General features: G+C 36.4%; 1 protein-coding gene across 2 annotated transcripts in view; it reads right to left on the reverse strand.

Moving 5' to 3' along the window:
- Positions 1-18803, reverse strand: part of LOC127420812 (angiopoietin-2-like) — a 47015-nt gene that overhangs the window by 27539 nt on the left and 673 nt on the right. For both annotated transcript variants that reach the window (XM_051663363.1, XM_051663362.1), the window contains exons 1-5: positions 18802-18803; positions 8751-8897; positions 4780-4901; positions 1890-2122; positions 1153-1277 (exon numbers count right to left, since the gene is read on the reverse strand). The exon at positions 18802-18803 is cut by the window's right edge and continues 673 nt beyond it. In XM_051663363.1, the coding sequence (XP_051519323.1) occupies positions 1153-1277; positions 1890-2122; positions 4780-4901; positions 8751-8897; positions 18802-18803 (629 nt within the window). The remainder of the gene's footprint in view (positions 1-1152; positions 1278-1889; positions 2123-4779; positions 4902-8750; positions 8898-18801) is intronic.

Consider the following 18803-nt stretch of genomic DNA (forward strand, 5'->3'; position numbering starts at 1 on the left):
TAATCCATTCTTTTCTCTACCAGTGAAATGTTCCCCTGTGCTACTGGCATCAACACAAGCCCAAAGTGTGATCGATCCACCCCCGTGCTTAACAGTTGGAGAGGTGTTCTTTTCATGAAATTCTGCACCCTTTTTTCTCCAAACATACCTTTGCTCATTGCGGCCAAAAAGTTATATGTTAACTTCATCAGTCTGCAGGACTTGTTTCCAAAATGCATCAGGCTTGTTTAGATGTTCATTTGCAAACTTATGACACTGAAATTTGTGCTGAGGATGCAGGAAAGGTTTTCTTCTCATGACTCTTCCATGAAGGTCATATTTGTGCAGATGTCACTGCACAGTAGAACAGTGCACCATTATTCCAGAGTCTGCTAAACCTTCCTTAAGGTCTTTTGCAGTCAAACAGGGGTTTTGATTTGCCTTTCTAGCAATCCTACGAAGAGTTCTCTCTGAAAGTTTTCTTGGTCTTCCAGACCTCAACTTGAACTCCACCGTTCCTGTTAACTGCCATTTCTTAATTACATTATGAACTGAGGAAACGACTACCTGAAAACGCTTTGCTATCTTCTTATAGCCTTCTCCTGCTTTGTGGGCATCAATTATTTTAATTTTCAGTGTGCTAGGCAGCTGCTTAGAGGAGCCCATGGCTGCTGATTGTTGGGACAAGATTTGAGGAGTCAGAGTATGTATAAAGCTTTGAAATTTGCATCGCCTGGCCTTTCCAAACGATGACTGTGAATAAGCCATAGCCCTAACAAGTTAATTAAGGTCTGAGACCTTGGTAAAAGTTATCTGAGAGCTCAAATCTCTTGGGGTGCCCAAATTTTTGCATGGTGCTTTTTTCCCTTTTTTCACTCTACAATTTTACAAAATAAAAATAATACACCAATATTGCTTGAAATGTTGAAAAGAATGTTTCATCTTTAACTTTATGCCTTTTGGAGATCAGTTAATCTTCTACTCACTTAACTATTCACAGCAACAGAAATTTTGACCAGGGGTGCCCAAACGTTTGCATGCCACTGTATATACACATATAGTGTATACTGTACACCTTGATTACAATTACAGACTTCACCTTTACATAAAATTCAATACTAGAGGTTCTTAAAGTGCTTATTGGCAGGTTTAAGATGGTTAAAAACTACTAACCTTAGTTTTTTGTGTAGAGTTAGGAAGATGAATGTAATATATGCCACTTTCTGTAACTCCAGATTTGAATATCTCAGCACAGTCCCTGAACTTCACCATCTCCTTCTCAAGAGGAGCAGAAATATCTGGAAGCACATAGAATATTTTTAGGTTGTGAAACAGAAATTTGTTTAATATGCTGAGTAATAATACAAGTAAGTACACTTACAAGGATTTATGGTCACACTTTACTTTGGTCTTCATGGTACAGTCTAAATACATATGCATGTGCTGAGTAATTCAAATAACAACGTGTACTTATGGAATTTGTAATTCTGTTTTTGGAGAAGCTTGTGATTACATAGTTAATATTAATTATATTGTAATTATTCATATTAACATGTAATATGTATAATATATATGAACATGTTACCATAATATTGTATATACCATTATATACATTATACTGAATACCGGTATATTGTAAAGTATACAGCTGTTAAGTAAACACATTCATTAACTAGTAGTTAGAATAATCATTTAAAAAAATAAAATATTGTGATAAAAATAACACAGTTAATCCTGCAGATCAGTAAGAGCAGGCAGCACAGAATGAGTAAGGAGCTGTGGTCCCGGACCCTGTGCAAATGGGATCCCTCTGTTACTTAACCCACACATATAAATTTTGTCTTGGGTTCCTTGAATTTAAACAGTGACATAAACTGTATGCAGCTAAAAAGATGTGAATTGGCACTAACCATTACAGTGACTGACCACAGCCAGTAGCTGCTGCACTGTATCTGTGAGTGTGGCCTGCTGGCGTTGGAGCAGGGTGCTGTTACGTGTGGAGCTAGCCAGATCTCCCTCCAGCACATTGACCAGGTGACTCTGTCTTTCCAGTAGTTCCAGCAGCTGCTGTTTCTCCTGTTGGATGGCCTGCAGCTCTCTGCTGTGTCTGGCCTCCATGGCAGCAAAGCGCTGTTCCAAGTAGCTGAGGAGAAACACGATGGCTTGTTCATATTTGCTGTTTGTATATTATGAGCTCAAAAAATTGAGAAAAGGAATTAAATCACCAAACAAATGTCTTTCTGCTTGATATAAGCCATGCTCAAACTGCAGTTTAATATGGTTGCTACCACTCATATACAAAGTGCTTAATCCCCTACACAATTTCCTAAATGTGTACAGAATATACATGTATATGCATATTATAATTTGCTCCTGATTCAGAAATTGTGCCTACAAAATACAGACACAACATTTTTGTTTACTATATTATTATATCGTATAGACATACATCGCTCTGTCTGTTAATGAGTGCTTGTTTGTTTGAACATCTCTCTGACAGCACATGACACACTTGAACAAGATTCCATATGACACACCTTTGTAAGACTGAGAGGCTATAAACCTGTAAACACCTGCATACTGCTGCCATTCACAGATGGTGTTGTTGTCTGTGCTTCTCCATCAAATTTGAAACAGTCTGACAGGCTGTGCGAGTTCGCATCACACCAAACTCCAAATAAAGACAATAAATCCCACAGGCCTGATCTTTATTACTCCAAATAATGACTCTGCAGCTGGGTTTTTATTTTTTATTTTATTTTTTTATTTTTTTATAACAATCTACCCACCCAGATTGAACAAGCTACTCTCAGCTAGTCAAAAGATGCATTCCCGAAATCTCTCTATCTCTTGTTGTTTGAGAGCTGCCAGCATGCATCCTTCTTGGGTTCTCTGCTCTTGGGCATACCTTGTCATGTTGCCTTAAAAATACACTAAATATTTTTTTTAAATTACTTATTTTCTTTAGCCATCCTAATTTGTAGATGTGATACAGTTTGTAAGTAAATCAAATCCTGTTCCACAATATTTCAGTTGTGAATAAATTACCTTGTTGTCCCAATATGTGAAGGAAAGTTTAACATTCCATAAAAAGCTTGCATATTATAATTGGGCTTATCAGATAGATGCAATATTGCAGAACTATGCTTCCCCAAAGACCAACAGAGGAAGATGAAAACATATTTTCTTCATTTCTGCTTGACAGCCTGTTTACTGTAATAGAGTGCTGTTCTGTCAAAGGCGTTTGCAGTTCTGCAGCTTCATTGTTTAATGGAACATTATTATGAGGTCATAAAAATACACAGATGTGAAGCATGTAGGGATCCCAGCTTTCTAAGGCAAACTTATTTTTAGTTTTTGAAATATACATCTGGGACACAGAGGAAAACCGAAAAATACCTCTCTTATATCAATGATGACCTGTCTTTGGCCCTGAGTGCTACATCACATTTGTAATGAAAATGCCACTGCGTCCTGATGCATCCTGGAAAACATTAAAGGACCATCTACTCAAAGGTGATGTTTGTAAATTTTTTGATGTTAAAATATTTCTCCTATCCTAGCTTAATTTGCACAGAAAACTTTAAGTGATCAGTTTGTAGATGCATTAAAAATTGTTAAAACTTGAGCTCTGTAGTGCTTTCAAAATAATGCTCTGTTTGTTTGAGCATCCTGACCAGCTCAACATAGCAACATTGGCTCAACTAATGCCATGAGTTTGGGTGAGGCTATCAGTTTTTTGACCAATGGAGGAAGAGGGGAGTGTTTGGGAAACCTGTTTGAAAACAGTGAATAGGTGTGTTCGACTTCATGCTACGCAGACCGATCGGCACCTGACTTGATGCAGTGTATGGTGGTTAGAAATTTGCTGCATCATCAAAGTAATGCGAGAGCCTACGGCAGCCGCTACAGTCAACCCAAAGTAGTTGCACAAGCTCAGATGACAACACAGATTATTTTATAATTGGAGAGATTTCATGTTTATTCTGGTACCTTCAATTCCACTAACACACACAAATTAGTGTTTTTATAACAGTAAAAATCTCTTAATGTAATCATGATCTTATACTATTTATTATGTTTATTTAAAAAAAAATAGTTAAAAAAAATACTGACTCCTTTTGTGGTATTAAAATAATAAAGGCTTTTCTCAGATTTTCTTCTTGTGTACACAGGCACTGTATAAAGCTGCAAGTAACTAGGGCGCTATGAAATCCATATTATTCTTTTCTGGATTCCATGTTTTATGTTTTAATTAAATTATATCATCAACTGGTGTTTAATCAAATTAATTCATAAAACTTTAATAAAATAAAAATCTAATTACTGAAGAAAGAAAACTTTTTTTTTTGGTCAAATAAACAGCTACACAGCAGTGCTTCACACCATGCATGAAAACAAAATAATTTTTTAGCAATTTGCTTCGATGATGCTAGTGACACCTTTAACATGTAATCACTGCAAACCAAAATAAGTGTTTTAAACTTTTAAGAGTCATGAATCTCCCCATTTCAGCATGGATTAGCTTTCACAACAATTTTGAAAAATGGTAATGAATGGTAAAGATCTCTATCAGTTACACTTTAAGTATCAAAATATATAACAAATGCATGCAACAAAATGTCCCAAAGATTTTGTGAGCTCTTGTAAGATTACAATAAAATCTACAATTATACACAGGCCATTAAAATATGCAATTTGATACACAAATAAATCCCAAGACTTTTGTATTTGCACTTCTGTTTGTGAGAAACTCCTCACGCAGATGACCAAGATGCTGCACATTCCCAAAAGGCTCACCTGTTTTTGTCATTGAGGCGGGAGACCTCCTGGGTCTGTTCTAAGAGCTGCTTCTCCAGCCGGTTAGCGGTGAGAGAGTGTTCCAGCAGCTGGATCTCCAGGCGACTGGTTTGGTTCAGCACCTGCAAATAGGCCCACATGACAGACAAGCAGAAAGAGAGATTACTTTTGGAATATTTTAAGACATGGGAGAATGATGGTGATTTTTTTGTCCAACTAGTAGTTTTTCATCTTTGCTTGAATGCAGATGTACAGAATATATATATATATATATATATATATATATATATATATATATATATATAATTATTATTATTATTTTTAGTTTTATTTGAAGATAATACCAGATGTTAAAATGCTTGCAATGTTGAGACTGCCCATAACTTTATCCAAGCACACTGTTTGGAGTAGCATTGTTGAAAATATATGCATGTTAATCAGTGTTAATCAGGGTTACTGTAAGTTTCTGAAGCCTCAATCAAGCCTCCAAAAAGTCCCACATGTATCAGGAGTAAGTGATTATCCCATCACTGCTGTTTCTTCTAACAGCTGCTTGTTTTTTCAAGCAACTCTGACCCAACAAACATGTGCTCTGACAAAACAGTCCAATATTTGTTCAGGCTGCATTATGATTTTAAAAGAACTGCTGACAAGAGATTAAAAGACACAATGAAAGCAAAAACATAACAGTGTATAATAATCACCCTTTGAGAGGATAAATACTATGTCTGTTTTAGTTAGGCTGTTTTCACTGTCTGATTTTCTTCCAACACTACTCAGCATGGCCAATTAACCTTGCTTCTGTTGGCCAATGCTTGGACTGAATTATGAATTCAGATGAGTGAAATAACACACACTATTCAGATTGGCAAGCGTTGCTTTGAGTGGCAAATGTGATACATTGAGGCCTAATTTTGTCATTTGAAGTCACAAATACAAATTATTGAGCAGTTTGCATATTAAAATAGAGAAATTTGGACAAATAATGGTATGAGAGGTGAAGTGATCCCACTTTTCATGACTGCTTGTCTTCAATATGTAGTTTTGTCAAATAGTCAGAAAAGGCATTTCACTGCTAAGACAGAAAGAACCTCCCTGCAATTAATAAAACTGTTCAGAGAATTAACTTTATTGATGAATCAGACATCATATGTAGAAACATTTAATTACTTTTTTAAAAAAAACATTTTTAAAGCACAAATAGGTTTCAAAATTCATGTTTGAGGTATGAATTAGCCACCTACAAATTTGCGTCATGACTGAACAAGCTCAGTGATGTCATTTATTTCTCTAGATCAGACCTGGGCAACTTACGGCCCACAGGCCGGATCTGGCCCTCCACATGGTTTAATGTGGCCCACAGTAGCGATTTTAACCACCACGCAAACCACGCAATTGCGTGGGGCCCCGGACGTTTTTTGCACTGCAAAAAAAAAAAAAAAAAAAAAACGCTTGAAGTGTAACATGTCACATGTTGTTCTGGGTACACACAAGAATATGCTGTTGTCAGCGCTCTCAGAGTGGTTCGCGTTAGAGGTCCGCAGGGTTCGGGTCAGTTTTTCAAGTAGGAGTTTGGTTTGTTATTTATGAAAAAATATCCAGGCCTTCCAAACTTGTTTCGCACACTCGCTCTCACTCACAGATACGCGCGAACGAATGACTTAGGGGCCGTTCACACCAAACATGTTTTGCGTGCGTCTGCTCTGTTTTTCAATGGTTTTCCTATGTAATCACGTGCTGGACGTGCAGTACATCCTTGACTGCTGCACCACATCTCGCTGTTTCTTCAGTATCTCACACAGGACTGGCACATTTTTAGACAAAGTTAAAAACACATGTTGAGACACCTGCATTCTGTTTCATTCGTTGCACAGCGTCTACTGTTTTTAGTGCAGGTGTCACAAAGATTTAACGTTTTGAACAAGTCCAGGTTGCAAAGAGGTGACTGTTACAATGTTTAACATTATTCCAGTGCTTGATAAACGGCAATGTTTTTTTCCCCTTCTGCTCTAGTGTGTTGGGGGGGGGGGGCGCCGTGTCTTGTATGTTTACTATTACTGCTACAAATATTGCCTACGATGCCTACATAAAATACAGCCTTTTGCAACATGGTGAACAATACACTGGAGCGTCATAATATGAGCTCCAGGTAAAAGTAAATAAGACTAAATACTATTAAATTCAATACTGTTAAATATTAGTAAATATAATTACTATTGTATATAACAAATCCTTAAAGTAATAATATAATACTGTAACATACTATAATGACAAACTGGACAACAATAAAAAAATTGTTGGGTTAAAATAATATTAAAGAACAACCTTATTGCAAAATATTAGTGAGTGAAGTAGTAGGTTTTGCACACGCTGTTCATTAAAAAAAAAAGTGTTTTGTAAAACGATATGTAGGTAAACATTTCTTTTTTTATCACTGTATTGTGGAAAAACTGGAAGACGTACAAATCATTTTAACTAGATTTTTATTCCATTAAACATTTTATATGTACTTGGCTACAACGGCTGATAGGATGAATTTAAAATTATGATTTAAAATTCATTTTCTGTAAGTTTTTAAGCAAAAATGTTCAAAATGGGGCCCCGGGTTGGCTGGTTGCTTGGGGCCTCAGAAATCCGCCCCTGGTGGCTCATTTATCCTAAAAGCGTTTTTTTATTTTTTTTTTATTTCCTCGTTGGATAGTTCTGTTATCTTGCATTGGGACTTAATGCGCCTCCACAAGCATTTAGAGACTCAACACCACAAATTTTAGATTTATACTTGAGCAAATTGGAAATATTCCGCCTAATGTTATACTTATTTTGTGCAATCTGGCAGCCATGCACGCGAGTGCACTCTTTCTAGATCTCGTTTTCCCCTTTGAACAAACTTAGCGATCTCTAGTCAATATTCTGGTCAAGGAAATTGTTACGGCCGTTTCACACAGGACACGGCAAGCGGTGGATTCGCCGTGCGGCTGCTGCTTTCTCTAGTAGAGGAAGCGTTTTGTGCAGTCAAGGCGGTGCTCGTCACTGTTTCAGGGGCGCATGTTGCCATAGTTACAATCAACAAGGACACATTTGTTTTTAATTTTACAAATTATATTTGCCCTGGCAACACTCTATTGAATAAACTAAAAGGCAACTGGCCAAAACAGATTTTAAACTAGACTAAATTTGTTTCTTTAACTGTTTATATAGTTCATATAGTAGTTAAATCAGATCAGTAATCAGTCAGTTAATCAGTAAATAAATCATAATCAGTTGTTAAAGTAGACACAAAATGATGAAATAAAACCAGCACTTGTGATTATTATTGACTTGTGTCTGTCTAACCTGCCTGAACCTGATGCATAGTTTCACTATGCACATCATTCAACCATGCACAGTAATGTATTATTTATTGTTATTTATAATTTCATGGAAATTAAGTAAATATTGTGTATGGTTTATGACTAGCATAATGTCACACATGATTAACTTTGACAATTTGCATATATTTTTACCTGGAAAACCAACTTGTGCACTCACAATCTCCCATGCTCTGGATTTTTTATTTATATCTCTGTATGAGATTTTTGACATGTCATTCCATTACATTTAAAACGATCAGTGTTAAACTGAATAATAAATTAACAGGGAGGTAGCGATGGTAAAATAAACAATTTATAATAAGCTCTGCCTTTATTTAGTTTTTTATGCCTGATAGAAAAGTATCTACCTTTATAGAGCAATATGATACTTTAGGCAATTGCAGAATAGTCCCATTAGTCACATATACACTTAAGAAAATTGAGTACCCAACTATTTCTGGGCTTAAAAGATACAAAAACCAAATCAATGCGGAACATTGTATCTCAAAAGGAATACAATTTGGCCCCCTATGCACTACTTAAAGCATGATGTGGCCCCTTTACCAAAAAAGTTGCCCACCCCTGCTCTAGATGCTGTCAGTCTCGTTTGATTAGACTCACCTGTGTCTCCACATCTGTCAGTTTGCGTGTGGTCTCTGCTGACTGGCTTAGAAGATTGGTTCCTATCTCCAGCATAGTGGCAGTCTGGGTGTGAATGACACTCCGTTCCATCTCTGATCGCACATTCTCTTGAATATAGTTCTCCAGCTGTAAACATAACAGAGGACACATCAGCAAACATGCACCAACATCTTCATCTATTACACTTGTTTTCCACAGACCCAAAGACTTTTCAACATGGGGAGACATAAAAGTATACTAACCTAAATAATATTTGACTGGCCCCGTTAGCCCCTACTGGAAAATGCTGTAACTACAGCATCTGGACCAAAAAAAAAAAAAAAAAAAAATCATTTTTTTCCACTGACATCCATTCAAAAGTAGCTATTAATTGTGACTAAATTATTTATAAGTAAAATATAAATTGCAGATATTTAAATGATTATATATATATATAAATATTTTTTTTTTTTTTCCAAGTGCCATTTAAGTGCCATTGGGGAAACCCTGTTTTGTCCGCTCAGTTTAATTCATCATTGGCTGTGATATGAGGCAAAAATAAATAAAGATCATTACCATTCATGGGAGCTATAAAACTGAGGCACCAAGCATCTGAGAGTAATAAACAGATTTCATATTGATGTGGCCTTTTCAAACAATGATAGATGGAAGAGAAATCCATTCGTATTTCCACTGTACCATGTAATGCTGTGCATGTCTCTGTCCTTTATTTCAACATTTTTCTGCATATGAATTTTTGCCAGTCTAGTGTGCGAGTTTTCTGCAAACTAATGTGGCATTGATTAAACCACCTTTAATCCTGCTGTTCAGCCACATTCAATAATGAACAGTCAAAGTATTTTAATTGAGTTTAATAACCAGCCATAAAAAAAAAAATGAAACTCAATTAAAGTGACCAAGTTCATTTGTATTTTCCTATTTTCTGTAGAAGACTTTTAATTAAAAAGGCAAAATATTAAATTCATGAAATTGAATTTATTGCATTTATGATAAATGAGATGAATTAACAGTTTTTAATAGCATCACATTTAACACATTTTATGCCACAAACCACAGCTAATGCATTTACCTAATTTATTCTATATAATTTCCAAAGACTAGTCAGACCAATTGGGACCCATTCACACACACATTAGTAAATGAAACGTACAGTTACACTGATGTATATGACAACATCAACTTGTTGATTTTTGATGAGAACTAAATTCAGCCACACAGAGTGCAACTGACTTTACCTTTTATAGTGATAAGGAAAGAACGATAATCTGCACTGAGGAAGGCTGGAATACCAGTGTTCTCTCCCCAAATGTTTTCTGGAGAATTGAACTCACTCATCTGAAGCATTATCCTTGCAAATGTTTAAGGAACTTTGCTTTGGTCTAGTTGTCAGAGGATCCAAAAAACAATTTAGGTCTCAATCGTTCATAAGTAGAAATGTTTTAGATGCTGTCAGTCTGTTGACTGTTCTGGATAAGACTTGAGTTTATCCAAATGTACAAAAAAATCTTCAACTACCTTAATTCAAGCCACACAAGTTGTAGATGGTCGAAACCAGGTGTGAGAGAGTTTAATGTGACTCACAGGATTTGCATGGCGAGATCAAATACAGATTAAATAACACAGTAAACAGGTAAATTACAGTAAGTAGCTTTCACAGGTTGATGAAGGAATCACAAGGTGAGTTTCCAGGTAACACATCCACAGAACTGAAGAGGAAATATCAGGATACACAATAAATAAACAAACAGGAGAATCTACAGGTTTAGCACAACACTTGGTAAATAAACACTGCGGGAGAGCAGCACAGTCAAACAAAAGTCCTTTGTGAAACTTGAAGGTGAACTAAAGTGAAGGTGAACTGGAGTGAAGGTGAGTTATTTAAGTTGTCCTTGATGAGTGAGCTGATTGAGTGCAGGTGTGTTGACTTAGAAGTCGGGTGAAGAGGAGCGGAACACTGAGGGAGGTGGAGAGCCCGAGGGAGGCGTGACACTTACACCATCACTACTTTCTTTATATTTCTCTCTCTCCATCTTTCTGTCTTTCACTCTATTTCATCTTATTTTAGGGGGGAGGGTGTTAGTGTGTCTTGTCTGCTTTAAACTGGTGGAGATGAAGGCTGCATAAGCAGCAGAAACAAGAGCTGAGATCTGTCTGAAGATATTATTATGGAGAAGAACACAGTGTTAAGAAGTGATGTTGGGTTGCCAAAAAACTATTTTCAAGTTACAATTTTCTTGGTACTACCTGTGTAACATCCACATTAAGACATGTTCCTGCCTGAAAGAGAGGTGATTTATTCACCTCTGAAACTTGAGCCAGAGCAAATGTACACTTTTTTTGTTTTGTTGTGCCAGCAACATGAAACATGAAAGAGGCTTCTACATTGATAAGCAAGATGGAGTGTGTCCAGCCAAAAGGCTTGCAGGAGAAACTCTAACTTTCTAGCTTCTTTGACTTTAAAATGTGAGTGTGTGTACACTTCTTTTAGTTTTTGTTTTTGCTACTGCAAAGATTTCGCAGAATGGATATTAATATCTAATGACATGTTGATGTGTTATATATACTGTATGTATCAGAAACAGTATAGGTCTAGACAGATCGTTGTATGGGAGAAATTGTAACATGCATTGGCAAGAGCAGCCTGACAAATTGCATTTGCATTTTGTGTTTCCTTTACGCATGGTCTGTGGTAATGAATTACAATTTATGACAATGTATGAGTGTTGTCAGATTTTATTGCAGAGTTTAAATATGTTAATTGATCGCATCATAAACTTGACCATCTGTTTTGGAGATTTAGGTCTTTCCCTACTCAAATATATAGGAGCTACTTGTATCCCACTTGTATCCAATAGAAGGACAGAATATAGCTGCCAAGAAGCGTCATGAACATGGCTCCCAAGTTACAGTGCATCCAGAAAGTATTCACAGCGCTTCACTTTTTCCACATTTTTGTTATGTTACAGCCTTATTCCAAAATGGATTAAATTCATTATTTTCCTCAAAATTCTACAAACAATACCCCATAATGACAATGTGTAAGAAGTTTGTTTGAAATCTTTGCAAATTTATTAAAAATAAAAAACAGAAAAAAATCACATGTACATAAGTATTCACAGCCTTTGCCATGACACTTAAAATTGAGCTGAGGTGCATCCTGTTTCCACTCATCATCCTTGAGATGTTTCTACAACTGGATTGGAGTCCACCTGTGGTAAATTCAGTTGATTGGACATGATTTGGAAAGGCACACACCTGTCTATATAAGGTCCCACAGTTAACAGTGCATGCCAGAGCACAAACAAAGCCATGAAGTCCAAGGAATTGTCTGTAGACTGGTGAGACAGGATTGTATTGAGGCACAGATCTGGGGAAAGGTACAGAAAAACTTCTGCAGCATTGAAGGTCCTAATGAGCACAGTGGCCTCCATCATCTGTAAATGGAAGAAGTTTGGAACCACCAGGACTCTTCCTAGAACTGGCCACCTGGCCAAACTGTGCGATCGGGGGAGAAGGACCTTAGTCAGGGAGGTGACCAAGAACCCGATGGTCACTCTGACAGAGCTCCAGCATTTCTCTGTGGAGAGAGGAGAGCCTTCCAGAAGACCAACCATCTCTGCAGCACTCCACCAATCAGGCCTGTATGGTAGAGTGGCCAGACAGAAGCCACTCCTCAGTAAAAGGCACATGACAGCCTGCCTGGAGTTTGCCAAAAGGCACCTGAAGGACTCTCAGACCATGAGAAACAAAGATTGAACTCTTTGGCCTGAATGGCAAGCGTCATGTCTGGAGGAAACCAGGCACCGCTTATCACCTGGCCAATACCATCCCTACAGTGAAGCATGGTGGTGGCAGCATCATGCTGTGGTTTTGTTTTTCAGCGGCAAGGACTGGGAGACTAGTCAGGCTCGAGGGAAAGATGAATGCAGCAATGTACAGAGACATCCGCGATGAAAACCTGCTCCAGAGCGCTCTGGACCTCCGACTGGGGCGAAGGGTCTGTGTCCTTTTGGAAGATGAACCTAAGCACACAGCCAAGATAACAAAGGAGTGGCTCTAGGACAACTCTGTGAATGTCCTTGAGTGGCCCTGCCAGAGCCCAGACTTGAACCCAATTGAACATCTCTGGAGAGATCTGAAAATGGCTGTGCACCGACGCTCCCCATCCAACCTGATTGAGCTTGAGAGGTCCTGCAAAGAAGAATGGGAGAAACTGCCCAAAAATAGGTGTGCCAAGCTTGTAGCATCATACTCAAAAAGACTTGAGATTGTAATTGGTGCCAAAGGTGCTTCAAAGTATTGAGCAAAGGCTGTGAATACTTGTGTACATGGTTTTTTTTTTTTTTTTTTTTAGTTTTAATAAATTTGCAAAGATTTCAAACAGACTTCTTTCATGTTGTCATTATGGGGTATTGTTTGTAGAATTGAGGAAAATGTAATCCATTTTGGAATAAGGCTGTAACATAAAAGAATGTGGAAAAAGTGAAGCGCTGTGAATACTTTCCGGATGCACTGTACCTGACTTGCCTTAAAGGGACTTTGATTCTATGCTGCTGCTGTCTATGAATATGTGTCCTATTAAATGGGAGATTCTACTACTGCATATAGTGCTAATTTAAATGTGTTGTGATTGGGGAAACTTTGATTTTACTGGAAAAGCATGTTTGTATTTTTTTTAGATAACCTTTTTTTTTTATTTAGTCATGTGACATGACATGACAATCATGTAAAATGATTGTCATGTGCCCATTACAACTGTGTGTTATAAAAGGTATGGTCTCCTATTAAGTGGCCTGTGTAAATGTTTTTTTTTTTTTGTGTGTGTGTAACATACGATAGTGTGTAGGCTCCTCCAAACATCAGCTCTATGAAACAAACTTACGCTTGCTGTGATTTTTTTTTTTCATTTTCTTTTTTTTCTCTTAAGAATAGAACCCAGATAAATGTTCTGGGGTAGGAGGATTTGTTTTCATTGCCATCTTAACTTAATTTATTAACTTAAGTAGTTTGTTCAGTTTTATGCCCAAGGATTAATCGCATTTCATTCTCATATGATCCAATAAAAAGGTGGCATCTGATTGTGATCTTAAATCTAACCAAATTCATGTACCACACTTGCTTAGGGGACAACTGTGCTGTAGTAGTGGTCTAATATGACTCAAAGTCTAGGAGAGATCAGCTGTTAATAAAAATAATAAAAGTATATGGTAGACAAATGATGGAGACCTAAACTGCCATGCCAAGGCAAAATGCTGTAACAACACTTTGTCTTAATTGAGCTATGACCAAAAATGTGCTCTTAGACCAGTGGTTCCCAAACTTTGTAAAATGACGGCACCCCTTAATAGTATTTAATTTTTCCCACAGCACCCCAATCACTGAAAAATAAAGAAATAAATATGTGATTGAAAATATATTTAAACATTTTAATATTGATGTAAATATTTAAAAAAAATGCATTAAAGTAATGTAGCCTTCAAGTGTTCCTTCTAAACCTTCAAGGTTTTTTTTTAAGTAATTATTCAAGAGCTACTAATAAAATAGAGCACAGTGTACACACTGCTTTATGTTTTAAGTAACAGCAGCAGTTAAAAATACTGTGATACAACTGTAAAAACAAAGTAATATAATAAAAAATAGAACAACTTAAATTATTGACAATTTTTACTGTGTGATTATTAGATATACACTACCGGTCAAAAGTTTGGAAACACTTGACTGAAATGTTTCTCGTGATATTAAAAATCTTTTGATCTGAAGGTGTATGCTTAAATGTTTGAAATTAGTTTTGTAGACAAAAATATAATTGTGCCAACATATTAATGTATTTCATTACAAAACTAAAATTGTATTTAAAAAAATAAAGTTTTTGAAATTGATGACTTGGACCAAATAATAAAGAAAAGCAGCCAATAAGTGCCCAACATAGATGGGAACTCCTTCAATACTGTTTAAAAAGCATCCCAGGGTGATACCTCAAGAAGTTGGTTGAGAAAATGTCAAGAGCACATTTCTGAAAATTCTAGGCACAGGGTGACTACTTTGAAGATGCTAAAATATAACACAGTTTTGATTTATTGTGGATATTTATAGTCACAACATAATTCCCATAGTTCCATTTATGTTACTCCATAGTTTTGATGACTTTACTATTATTCTAAAATGTGAAAAAAAAAAAAAATATTATAATAAAGAATGAGTAAGTGTTTCAAAACTTTTGACCGGTAGTGTACATAAATACATATTCCATACAGTCAGAGTTTGACTGAAAAGCAGAACTGTCATTGAAATGTATTGGGCTTAAAGCTCCTAAAGTTATCCTACCAAGGACAGTGGGTGCTTTTCCTCCTTTTCTTGTCAATATTGTTGTTTGATTAATGTTAAGGTCTATTAGGAAGCATTTACAAATTTCACGGATCAGATATTTTGAGATATAAGATTTTTGTCCTATCTGCATCACATAAAACATTAACAGCTGTGTTTACATTAATATCACGTCAAGACGGTGCAGATATTTTCCTGTTGGTTTACACTCTCTTAATACATAAAGGGCTTTGTTTACATTAATATTGTGTCAAGAAGTGTATTTTGAAGTGCATTTAAATGCTCACGCACGTAGCTGAATTCACCACGAGGCACCAGCGCTCTATAGAGCATGCGCAGACATTTGTATGTGAGCATTTAAACGTAGCCAGCTGAAGTCAAACAGCGCGTAGGTAATGAACTGAGAAATATTAAACTGAGCAGAGATTTCGTGGCACCCCTAGCCAGTCCTGCCAGGGGTATGGTGGATGAGTATATGTCCCATTTCGCGGCTGGCCCACTGGGAAAAGTCCTGATTCTCCCGATGGCCAGTCCGCCTCTGGGTGTAGATGACACTTGGATTTGCACTAAAATGCATGTACATTTAGCCTAAAACAGCAAAAACATTCTCCTACTGACCACCCACAGGATTAATAGTGATTCAATGGGAGCCTGGATGCTTTTTTGCATGCTTTTCCCCTCTAAGTGGATTTTCATTGGGGAACACGCAGGATTAGCTTGTGTTTTCTTTTGAGGGGGCTCTGGAAGACCCTGGGGGTCAGATAATTATGTGAGAGTATGCTGTGCGATATGAATAGATGTTTCATGTGTGGCCTCTGGTCGGAAAATCTACTAATGCATATGTAAAGCAGATCCTCTTAGGTGTTGAAAACCCAGTACAATCAACTCAGCACCATGCCAGAGGTCAACACTCTAAAATGCTAAGAAAACTGTTGCTCCTACTGCGCATTTCACTCAACGAACAGAGTGAAATAATAATTTATACAACACTTGGCCTGCTGGTGAAAGAGTGCATATAGTCATGTCAAAAGGCTCTGTCTGGACTGCTATTTTTGAGATATGGTAGTCGTTTTTTTTTTTTTTTTTTTTCTACACCTCCTACTTGTGTCCAGATTGTGTCAGTTAAATGCATCTTGTGCCAGATGTATGGACTTTAAAATGTAAAGTGAGCCCACTTGTGACTGTTTTTGAAACTTCTTGTAATCCTTTGGCATCTAGGAGGATTTCTGGTTCACACAAAGCACTAAGCCTCCTCCATCTCCATATAGATGTAGAGATCCAAGGTGAGGCATCAATAAGGAGACAAACTATCCAGAAAGCCCATTGTCTGGGTAAAAGCTTTGCTGGGACAGCCTGAAACATGTGACACAGAGGCCTGAAAAGAGCCATGTGTTATTCAGCAAAAAAGCAGGGATATATTAGGACAGTGGTTCTCAACTGGTTTTGCTTTATGACTCACATTTTACATTGGACAACAAGCAGCCACCCAACACAGTAGAAAAAATGTTTTTACAAGATTTAAATAAAATTGTACATAGATTTACTCATTCTTGTTTTATTCCAAATCCAAGTTAAAACATTTCTCATTAAATGACTTAATAAAATGTAAATAATTTTTATTTTGGGGTTAACTATCCCTTTAAATCAAAATGTCATGTTAACATGGACTGCATAGGCTCAACAATGAGCAAAATTGTAAAATGGCATAGGCTAATTATGTAAATAATTAAAAACAGAAAAAGTCTGGTTTACCAGCATAACACATGAAAAAAACATTTGGCCAAATATTGTATTAGTATTAGCCATATTATCAAGTGACAGATGAATCTGTGCCAAAATGCCATAGATTTTGGCATTTGATGTCAATAACAAAAGAAAGTGAAACGGGAAGTGATTTATGTTCTCTTTTAAAAGTTGATAAGCCTATGCTTTCCTAACAATGCATGATTGGTTAGTTGTGTTTTATGTAATGTATGAATTTAGCATTGTTTTATACCTGCTGTCCACCTTCCCTATCAAAACAGATCTGGAACCCACAAGTTGAGAACTACTTTCATGAAAGACAAGGAGAAAATCTGATAAGTCTTTTATTTATTTTTCTTTCTTTCTTTCTTTATTTTATGGCTGTCTAGAGGACCTAAATAACATTCTGCACATTGTGATTTGATGAGTTATAACCTTTTCATTGAAAACAATGGCAGAGAGATAAAGTGACTTAATTCAGTTGAATTAGGAAATGGCTGCACCAGAATGTTATCAGACTTCAAAAATGACCTTCACTGGAAAAACAACATTATCTCACTGATCCACACAATAATTTGCAGGGTTTAACTGTTGGTATCTTTCAAAAAAGCAATATCCCTGTCAAGCAGCAAGTTGCAAAGATACATTTGAATTATGTGTGTCACAAACAGAATCAATACTAAAATACTTTTATGAGAAAGCTTTTGCTCTGAAATATGAAATATGAGAAATGCATTTGGCCCTAAATGGAGCCTAAATCCTTGTCTTGTTTGTCAAGCCTTACGTGCACATGGGAATCATGGCTTCCCAGTGATCTTAAAACACACTTTCAGGTACTGACAAAACTGTCAGACAGCCTTAAAGGATCTGTATCCAGGAAATCTTGCATACTCATAATCAAGAATAATTAAGATGTTATCAGAGAAAGAGACTTTTCCTTTTCCCAAATATAATAACATTAAGAGGATAATGTGTCTCAGATTGTAGTGTAACTGCATAAATAATGTACATAACCTGTAAAATACCTGCTAAAAAAAGTTCACATTGAGATCAGTTTGCTTAACCAGTATTGCATGAATAAAAAAATAAATAAAAACATGCGGCCAACCAGCTAAATTTTGATGGTGAGAGACATTACCATACTGATCTCAACAACTAGCCCACAATCAAACCAGCACTAACCAGAATAAACCAACTGGACGAAGCTAGTCTTTTTAGCAGGGATTAGAGAGAAAAACACATTAAATGAGGTTTAGGTGGATGATAAGAAGTCATTACCTACCCGGATTCATGACAAGTCATAATAATTAGTATGAGATGGCAAAACTTGGCTCATTGTCACAAAAATGACAGACTTTTACTCCGATAGAGAAAAATAAACAATCTAACGAACAATTTTAGTTTAACCCCTAATCCAAAACCGAAACATAAAGTCTTTATTTTTATCCAACCCTAAACCTAACCATGATTGTAATAGGAAATTAATTGTTGTAAACCATGGAAGAAAGAGAAACATCAGAATTTTCAATGAGCATTCTTTTTTTCCTAAGTTTAACCCCTACACCAAACCCCAAATAAAAACCTAACCATAAAGTCTAACCCCTTAGCTAAACCCTAAACCTAACCATGATTTTAAAATAACTTTAAAGGAAAATAACTTTGGTGTACCATGGAAGAAAGAAAATATCTGGGCTTGGAGATGAGGGAAGCATATTACAGTTACTGAGATATATCAGTTATTTGTATTGCATAATAAAGATGGAATTAGTACCCAAATTTATTTACAAATGTTTCCTTTCTTTAAATAAAGTGTTGAATAGGAGGCTCGCTAAAATCTGATGTCTGTATTGTACCGATTTTAAATTCTGGGGATTAAAAATCGTATGAGCCAAGTCTTTTGATATTTTATGATTTCGCCATCTTGTTCTAATTATTGTAGTCATGAGACAATGTTGGTCATTACCT

The sequence above is a fragment of the Myxocyprinus asiaticus genome, chromosome 30 (genome assembly GCF_019703515.2).
Source record: "Myxocyprinus asiaticus isolate MX2 ecotype Aquarium Trade chromosome 30, UBuf_Myxa_2, whole genome shotgun sequence".
In the NCBI taxonomy this organism is placed as follows: domain Eukaryota; kingdom Metazoa; phylum Chordata; class Actinopteri; order Cypriniformes; family Catostomidae; genus Myxocyprinus; species Myxocyprinus asiaticus.